This window comes from Crocodylus porosus, unplaced genomic scaffold (assembly GCF_001723895.1).
Source record: "Crocodylus porosus isolate Cpor-Errol unplaced genomic scaffold, CroPor_comp1, whole genome shotgun sequence".
Taxonomy (NCBI): Eukaryota; Metazoa; Chordata; order Crocodylia; family Crocodylidae; genus Crocodylus; species Crocodylus porosus.
Window position 1 is genome coordinate 213,422 of NW_017728921.1, and position 9,726 is coordinate 223,147.

The 9,726-nt window shown below is 44.7% G+C and overlaps 1 protein-coding gene across 1 annotated transcript in view; it reads left to right on the forward strand.

Moving 5' to 3' along the window:
• The window catches only part of CHEK2 (checkpoint kinase 2), a 21,238-nt gene extending 11,839 nt beyond the window's left edge, over positions 1–9,399 (forward strand). The window contains exons 10-14 of the mRNA XM_019538654.1: positions 196–359; positions 577–692; positions 1,607–1,692; positions 6,063–6,143; positions 8,296–9,399. Coding sequence (XP_019394199.1) covers positions 196–359; positions 577–692; positions 1,607–1,692; positions 6,063–6,143; positions 8,296–8,391 — 543 coding nt within the window. The 3' untranslated portion in view covers positions 8,392–9,399. The remainder of the gene's footprint in view (positions 1–195; positions 360–576; positions 693–1,606; positions 1,693–6,062; positions 6,144–8,295) is intronic.
• The last annotated feature ends 327 nt before the right edge of the window (positions 9,400–9,726 follow it).

Here is a 9,726-nt window from a genome sequence, read left to right on the forward strand (position 1 = left end):
CCCCAATACAAATCTGTTGCCCAGCTGAGTCTTTCCACTAACGTATTCTGCTGGGTGGACCTTGGCATAGTCATGTACTAGAACAGTGTCTTGGGAATTAGAGCTGTAAATCCTCTCCTGACGCATGTTAACCTGCCTTGTGTACTCCACTGCAAGTCAGTTGTTTTTTAACACAGTGTTATCTCTGTGGGTAAGATTACAGATTTTGGACAATCCAAGATTCTTGGAGAAACCTCTCTTATGAAAACATTATGTGGCACGCCCACGTACCTTGCCCCTGAGGTTCTTAATTCCCTTGGGACTGAAGGGTACAGCTGTGCTGTGGACTGTTGGAGTTTAGGAGTTATTCTTTTTGTATGGTAAGAAAGTTTGTGGCTGACAGTTCTGTTGAGTGGTTGGTGATGGATGTGGAGGCTGATCTTTGGCCTTCATTTAAGTACATGTGCTATGTGTCAGCATGTCTTTCAAATTGTTGATCTTGGAAAGGATGCTTTGAAATACATGCCATCTAACAGGCAGTCTTAGTGGCTGGGACAAAACCTGTATTATCAACTTAATTTTTTCTTTTTTGTTTAGCTTATGCGGATATCCTCCCTTCAATGAACGTAATACTAAACTGTCTCTGAAAGAGCAGATTACTCAGGGAAAATACACATTTATTCCAAAGGAATGGAAGCATGTGTCTGATACAGGTATGGTTATGTTAAAATAGCTATAAAATTATTCATTCCATGGAAGTTTCTTGTCTCCTTTCTAACTATGGTATTTCACATGAAATGTTAATGTTTTTCTAGCAAGAACCTAAGAATAAAATAATGAACCTTTCTTTATGTTTTTCATGTCTGGTTCAATGCAATTTTGTGGTAAAAGCTCTAGAACAGATGGACATTAGCTAAGAGTACTTTTCTTGATTAACAGTGCTAAACATCACTCTGTCTTATATCACCTCTGTCTCCTCACAGTGTGTGTTGAGCAGTTTTTTTGCTAGGTGAACAAGAAGAAAGTAAGGGTCCTGATTAGAATATCTTGAGGGAGGAATTTAATGTAAATACAGTAGGCACCTGTGCAGCCAACTGCAGGGACCATGTATGAGCAGTGACATATTTAATAAGAGGCTTTTCACAGGAAACTGGGTTGAAACTACAGAGTTTCAGGCACTGAATCATAACCAGGTCTCAACCTGACCTCCATGTAGGCAGGCTCACTTGCAGCCAAATAAATGCCCTAACTGCTTGATTTCCCCAGTGCAGTTGAATGAGGCTTTTAAAAGCATTTGCAATATTGTCAGTGGTCACGACAGTTAAGCCTTACTATGTCACTTCTGTCCAATACCATGGATAGTACAAGAGTGTTTCACTACCCGTGGACTATAGTGTGTATACCCAAGAACAGTCATATGAAGCATGCCATTCATTCACCGTTAAAAGGCAGAAAGCATTTATGTGTTGCTTTAGGGGAATGTTGCTGCTATCTTATATCTGATGTGTTGCATTTAAAACTGTTGCTATGCAGAAGTACAGATCATTGTGATGAGCACTGTATATCATTTATTTTAAAGTTATAGATTTGTTAGCTATGTGCTGATCAGCTTATTTCATTATTTTAGCTTTGGACCTTGTGAAGAAGCTGTTGGTTGTGGACCCAAATAAACGACTTACAACAGAAGAAGCCTTAGGGCATCCCTGGCTTCAGGTAGTAGTTGAGACATGTAGTTAGTACAGCCCATCAGTAACATTCTGGGATGGGGAAGCCTACTTGATAATTGTAATGTGAATGATGAATGGTGTGAATGCTTCAGTTATGAAAAACCCATTCTGCACCAGATCCTTGTTTGAATGGAGTATAGTGTGGAAGTGGTCCAGTGCTGCATGGCTATGTCACCTCACTGGCAGAAGACCAGCTGTCTTACCAGGGAGAGGCCAATATTTCTGCACCACGTTCTTCAGGTTTCACTTGAAGTCCTGTATATTTGTAGCTATGTCAGTCCTTTGAAAAGGAATAATAGGTTACTGATTCTCATTTTAAATTCCAGTTTTGTGCAGGTTATGTTATGGTAAGTAGTGCTAGCTGGGTTTTAAGGATCGTGATGCTTTTGTCTCATGGGAAAGGAGGCAATAAGAGATGCAAAGGCAAGTGGGTAACATGAAGACGGGGAGGTTTTGAGGTGTTTCAATGTGTAATCAAATAAGCTTGTGAAAATTCTGGTTCTGCTTCCCCTCTGGAGAAGGCTGTCCTTGTCACAATGCAGTTTGAGAGACTGGCTGACACACAGGTCAGAAAGAGTTTCAGAGAATATCAGAGCTGGAAAATCCAGGTGTCAGCCATCAACCTCAATTCAGGGTCAGGATTCAAACCCCATTCAATTCCCCCTCTCCTCCCCCGGGTTACTACCTATGTAATTGTTTGCTGATGATGTACCACATGTTGCCCTGATGGTCAGTGTCCTAGATGTTCAGTTTTTGATGTCAGAGACTTGAGTATCACCATCAGAGGAGCCATCTGGGGTCCTGTGTCTGTGAGCAGGGAGGAGCTGCATGCCCCTGCACTCTCACTTTATTCTTAAATACTGTCTTTAAAAATGAGAAGATACCGACGTGTGCCCTGCAGATAAAGCCTGTGACCCTCCAAAGTAAAGAATATCTTTTTACCTAGGAGGAACTTTCCACTATGAAACATTTCATCCTTCTACCCAAATGATTGTTTCTTGGAACTAAGTATTTTTAACTACTAAGTTTTCTAAATTAGTGTTGAAATCATTTCACCTGATGTTTAATTGAAAATTAAACCTATGACACTTGTAAATCAGATAGCTTGTTCATACCTTAGTCCTAGGAGAGTGCTACTCCGTGGAAGTTTTGCAGGGTCCACTGCTGTGAGTTCCCTGACTCTACTCAAGCAACTCCATTAACAAATGGATCCTTAGCCGAGAGAGTTTCAGTGGAGCACATGGCTGTGGCTACAAACCATTATTTATGCCCCTTAAATCTTCACTGTGCCTCCTTGAGTGAGTCGAGACTTGTCTGTCCGTGCACCTAAGAAAACAGCGTAGGGTTTTAGGCACGGAAGAAGAAATGTTTATCTTGACTCGTGAATTCAAAGTCAGCCTTAAGCATGTCATGGAACATTGGAAAAGGAAGATGGGTGCTGGGTTCTGCGCTCTGTGACCAGACTCCATAAAAATAGGCTTAGCTGACTTTCCCCTCGAAACCTGCGCAGCACTTCAAAATCGGGTTAACCATGAACAACGTGTGCCCCCAGCGGCTGAGGGGTATGGCTGCGCAGGGGTCGGCAGCAGGAGCGTAGCGGCAGTAAGCACAGAGCTCCCACAGATGCCACTGGTGCTGGCCAGAAGGGACTGACAGCCTGCAGACGCCACCGGTAGTGGGGTGGCAAGTGGTGACCATCCACAGGCACTGCCAACAGTGTTGGCAACACGTTTTTGTAGGGAGTGCACTGCCATGCTCAGGGGGTACACGCGTACCCGTGTGCACCCCCTCCATGTCACCCCTGGGGTTAACCCTGCCAGGATGGCATTGAAATAGCTTTTTCAGCAGTCTTTTGGGGTAAGACAAAGAGCCCCTTCCCGACTGGCGGGTTGATGTAGGAGTAGGCAACAATGTTGGCTGTCAGAAGAACCTGAATCCTCATCATGTCTCTTTCACTGCTTGGCTATGTGACCTTGTCCAGATCCCTACCTCTTTGTTTTTACTTTTTCATCTGTGAAAAGGGGTAACATGCACCCATCTATCACTCTGGTGTTTCAGAGGGTCAGTTAATTTCTCTCCAGTGCTTCCAATATATAAAGCACTTCTGTAAGCGCTTACTACTATGGAATCCAGATCAAGCTGTGAGGCAGAAGGCTGGGAGCATAAATAGTCACTGCTCAAAGCTAGGCCAAAGGAAATAGCCAACCTTAAAATGGTTGTGGGCACAGTTCTTTTGGTGCTGCCTGGATGCCAGCAGCTGAAGGCCAGATTTCAGGTTTGGAAGACGGATGTTAGGCTGCACAAGAAGCTGAGCCAAAGTAAATCATCTGGGGAGGGCTCCTGCAGGAGGAATTGCTGGAACTGGAGGGCAGATTCTGATGTCTTAGCAGATGGAGTATGCTAAGCCAGCTGAGCTTCCTCGGTGCTTATTGCCTCAGGCCCTCAAGCTGCCCCTGGGCAGGCCTGGGGAAGGAATGGACGCACTAGCCATTAGCGGCTACACCAAAATGCAGCTTCTGCTATGGTCCTTCATGGCAAAATTCCTTTGGCCTTCTAATAAACTTGCTGTTCAACAAATGACCTTTTCTGTGCCTCTCCTTCAGGTGCTCTTGCAGCCAGGCCTGTGGCTACACTTCTAGGACCTACTGCATCTTCCCAAACACCTCTGCTTGTCTTGCTTTGCTCCAGTTGTTTTCTCTTGCTGGTCTCACAGCACACCTTTGATTTGTGCAGCAGGTGGGAATGGAGTTGCAGAACCCAAGGACTTTGATAATGTTACCTGCTGCTCTGTGACTTGTGTCTGATGGGTAACTGCTTGGGTTGTTAAAGTGAAATTCCACTGCTGTGGCTGTTGGTGTCAAATCTGACTCTTCATCTTCAAATCAGTGTAATCTCAATCTTGATTCATTTTAGGGTAGCGGTACACATTTCATCACTGCTTTTTAGCACCAGCATTCTGACACTGACTCACTGTATAATTATGGGCACCTCATTAAACCTATCTCTGTGGGACCGTATTTGTAATTCACCTGATAATTAATAACCAGGTGGAGATACTATGAGGAACAGTAGTATGTAATTTCAAATTATGCGTTTTGGTGGGGAAGGCAGAGAGCTGAAGTAGGCAAACAGAGAGATGGAGCTAGTGGATCTGAAAATGCATGTTTGGGCACGAAACCTTGATGGGGACAGAACATGGGGCTTAAGCAAAACCCTTTCTAATGGGAAACAGATACATTCTGTATGGGTGAAATGAGTCCTCAAGGCAGCCGTTTTGCTTTTTCTTGACTGTACTAACAGTCTTGATGTGAATAAGACCTGTGTGCTCCAGTTTGATCACAGTCAGAGCTGTTGGTTGATGCTGCAAACTTGGTTTTAGCCCTCCTGGTACCAGCCAAGTACTCAGTGAACCATAATCTGTGCAGAACAAAAAGGTGGGAGACTAGCAATAATGTATTGTTCTACTCGTACCGTATGCAACCAGTGTCAGCCCAGATGTTTTACGGTTCTGGGGCAGAACCCACTGTCCTTTACAGACAACTGCACGTCCCTGTCTTATGAATGGTTACTTTTTCAGTCCTCACACATCTTGTTGTTGGAAATTTTTGTTTTGTTGTTGTGGCCTTGTGTTTAGGTTGTGTTGTCCTGGAACTTGTGGAATAACCCTTGCCTTGAGGGTAAAGTTTTCCACAAGATCAGCCACATGCTTGACCTACTTTTTGGATCTATACTGTTTCTAGTGTTTGCAAAGCCAGTACTGCATGGTTTCATTGTCACCTTGTATATTTTGGTTCAGGGAATGTTGGCTCCCTTTATCAGGGTCTCTTTGTTCCTCCAGAGCCCTGAAGATTACAGAACTCTGGTCTTTGGCTTCTTGGGTCTGGAACAAGCATGTCAGCCCCTTCCTCCCAATTTCCAGCGACTCAAAATGCACGGTGAACATTTTTGCCTGCCTTCTGCACATTTTCCTTTTGACCTGGCCTCACTTTCATTTGTTCATCACAGTCCTAGCCTACCTCACTCATACAGTCTTCTTTATTGTAGTAGTTCTTAAGCTCTGGGGTTTCTTTTAGTGCCTGTCTGTATTGCTGAAGATTGTATTTCCCTTCCAACCATACGTGAAAGAATATTGAGTAGGATTTCTTTAAGAGTTTCCCTGTGCCTTTCCTAACTTAACCTGTAAAAGCTGTTGCTTAGTGTACATGTCAATGCTGCCTGGACCTCAGGGGTGGGACCAGGAACCTGCTTGGAGGATCTTGTTGCACAGTGCTCTAGCCAGAGGAGCTTTGTGCCTTGATGCATCTTAATGGTATTTCCACATACTTCACTTGCTGAAATGTTTATTATTTTTCACAGGACGAGGCTGTGAAGGATACATTTAAACAGCTACAAAAGCAGATAGGGTTCTCTCTGGATTCTTCCCAGACATCAAAAGTGGTATGTAAAATGGATTGAGTTTGAATGAGACTGTTTATAAAAGGGAGGTAGAGTTTTGAAAATTGTGAGAAAAAGCCACTTCTGATGGCCAGAAAATCAATTACTGTATTTTGAAAATTACTGTGGGGGAACTTAAGTTCAAGCAAGTGTTAGAAAGCACTGCTGATTACCTGTAATAATCACCACACTGTTCATCCTGATGAGGATTTAGGCCTTAGCAAGGCACTTAGGCATGAGTTTAATACTAAGCACCTAAGTAGTTCCACAGACTTCAGTAGGATGGTTTACGTGTCTGGAATTAACCATATGCCTACATACGTTAACAGAGCAAGGCCTGAGCAACCCAGGTGCTTAAAATCCTTAGAATAACTTATGACATTAGTACAAGATTGGAAGTTGCATGCAGCATTGTTACTAGAAGATATCAAGTGGGAAAACTTAGAGCAGGGCTGACTGGGAAACTGCTTTTGAAGGGGAAAGAGGAGACAGAAAAAGGGCTATGGACAGCTCCCTGAGGCTGTCATATGCTACTGATGGACTGAGAGGGAGGCTGCTGCCAGTCATGTGCTTGAGATGGCAGTTTAAAGACCATTGCATCTTTAAGACAAGTAGCTATTTCTGCATTCCTGCTCTGGAACGCAGAAGGTGTTTTAAGCTATGTGTAACGTTGCTTATAGTTTCATAGTTGGTAGGCTCAGAAGGGACCTAAGCAGATCATCAAGTCTGATGCTCTGCCATGGGCAAGAAAGGATGCTGGGGTCAAACGACCCTGGCAAGGTGGCTGTCTAGCCCCCTTTTGAAGACCCCCAGGGTAGGGGCAAGTATCACTTCCCTTGGAAGCTGGTTCCAGCTCCTAGCTGCCCTGACTGTGAAGTAGGGCTTCCTGATGCCTAGTTTGAATCTACTCTCAGTCAACTTATAGCCATTGTTCCTTGTTACTCCCCGTAGCGCTCGGGGGAGCAAGGACTCTCCCATTGCCTGCTGGTCCTCCCTGGCAAGTTTATAGGCGGCCACCAGATCCCCTCTCAGCCTTCTCTTGTGGAGGCTGAACAGGTTCAGGTCCCATAGCCTCTCCTCGTAGGGCCTGCCCTGCTGCCCCCTGATCATGCGAGTGGCCCTCCTCTGGACCCTCTCCATGTTGTCCACATCCCTCTTGAAGTGCAGCACCCAAACTGGACACAGTACTCCAGCTGCGGGCTGCCCAGTGCCGCACAGAGGGGGAGGATCACCTCCTTGGACCTGCCTGAGATGCATCTGTGGATGCAGGACAAAGTGCAGTTGGCCTTCCTGACCATGTCCCCACATTGGTGGCCCATGTTAATCTTGGAATTGATAACAAGATCCTTTTCGGCCTCTGTGCTGACGAGAAGGGAGTACCCCAGCCTGTGGGTATGGTGCTGGTTTTTCCTCCCCAGGTGCAACACCTTGCACTTGTCAGTGTTGAAACGGATCCTGTTCTCATCTGCCCACCCCTGTAACCTGTCCACATCTAGTCCCTCTCTTCTAGCATGCCCACTTCTCCCCACATCATAGTGTCATCTGCAAACTTGAACAAGGTGCTTTTCACTCCCTGGTCCAAATTGCCAGTGAAGATATTGAACAGTGCAGGCCTGAGGACCGAGCCCTCACTGCCCACATCCCTCCAGGTCGAAAATGACCCGTCCACCACCACTCTCTGGGTGCGGCCCTACAACCAATTTGTGACCCATTTGACTGTGTTATCACTCTTTAAGTCAGAGAGACATGACTTGTTGCAGTTTCTTGATTACATTTCCTTTGCATCATCCCACAACATACTCATCTGATTGGTGTCAATAAGGGAGAAACCGACACTTGGGGGGCTTTGGAACCAGGACAAGTAAGACTTTAAACAAATGTGATTCTTCCAAATGAAAAGCAGATGATCAAAAAAGGGAGAACTAGTTTTGGCCAATATGGGGAACTGCGGGCAGAATGATAAACTCTTCTAAGGATTGTTGAATTGGCAATGAAGAGGTGCAGGCTACGTTACATTTGCAGTAAATACATTCCCCACAAAATCTCAAGTTTTTCCAGCGGGCCTGGTACTTGGCCTCTGCCTTAATTTTGAATGCGTGCAAAAACTGATGGTTAGGTATTTGTAATTGATTTGTATAATCGTTCTTTTTTTCAGCCAACTACAATGAAAAAACGTCTCCATGACAAGGAAGAGGAGTCTGGATCTCCCAAGCGTGCTTTTCCTTCCACGTCATTTAAGAAACCAATGTGAAAAGAAAGGAAAGAAAGAGACTTTCTTTAATTGCTGCTTTCTCCTTTGAATAGTTTAGATTTTTATAAAAAGTATTTTTCTTAATAATGGAATAATGGATTTGAACTAATCATTGGTAAATAAAAATAACTTTGTAAAAATGGCATGATCTTTCCATACCGGGGAAACGCAGGCAAAGTATCACCAGCTCACAAACCTCTCTCGAGCAAAGGTGGTGAGGTCAGTTCCAGCAGTGTTGGCCCTCACCTGTAGACGGGATCTCTTTTGTTCCGGTTTCCTGTCCTTGGCATGGCATGGAGGTGAGAGTTTGCAGCTTCAGGAGGTGATCTCAGTCAAGTCAGTCTCAGTGCTTAGAGGTAAAATGGACATGCTAGTGTTGCTGAACTTTTGACCATTGATACTGTTTTCTAGTTGAGGTGTTGCCCATCCACCTGCAAGAACTTACTGTAAGGCTTTTCTCTTAACTGACACAGTCCTTCAAAGGATCCCAGAGCATTTGGTAGGCAGCTGCTCTTCTTCCCCCGCAAGATGCTGCTTGAAACGAGCTACAGCCATCAATCTGGTCACTTTTTATTCAGACCTCCAGTGGACACTAAGATAAAATACCACAATTAGATGGTAAATTGAGGCGTGGCATGGTCTTTGGTTCTGAAAACCATCCTGTATGCATTCAGATTTTGCAGAAACAAACAGGTTTGTGATTGCCATACCTTTGTAGTTGCTAGCTCCTTAGAAAGAACAGGAGTAAGAGGGGATGTGCTAACATATAAAATAATAAATGACACTGAGAAGGTAGTTATTAAGAAATTCTTAGTCGTGTAACAAAGAATGAAACAAGGCTAGCAAATTCAAGACTAATTAAAGGGAATACTTTTTCACTCGACATGTCAATTAGGATGTGGAGCTTATTACCAGATGTGTCAAGACCCAGAAAGTAGTAACCTTCAGAGAGGGATTGGGTGCTTCAGTAGAAAGTCTAGAGTTACAACAGTTACTGTAAACAGATTTGGAAGGAATGGAAATCTCATGAATTGGAATTTAAACTATAGTGCATTAGGGATTAAGATGAGATGTTCCTGGGGTGGGGCAGGTTGGCCTATGTCTGAGCATGGTGCGTCTGTGGTGCAGCAGTGCCCAGAAATGCTGTTCTCAACTCCGCCTGCCTGCTTGTCTTTCCTTGATACGGGCTTAGGCAGCGATGGATGAATTTGACCCAATAACGGTAACCTGGTGCTTCAGCCAGAGGGCCTGGAAGCTGCCACCCCGTGGCGGAGCAGAGCAGCAGGCCACACCAGGCTCGGTTCCTAGCTCCTGTCGGCCACGCTGGCTCTGCAT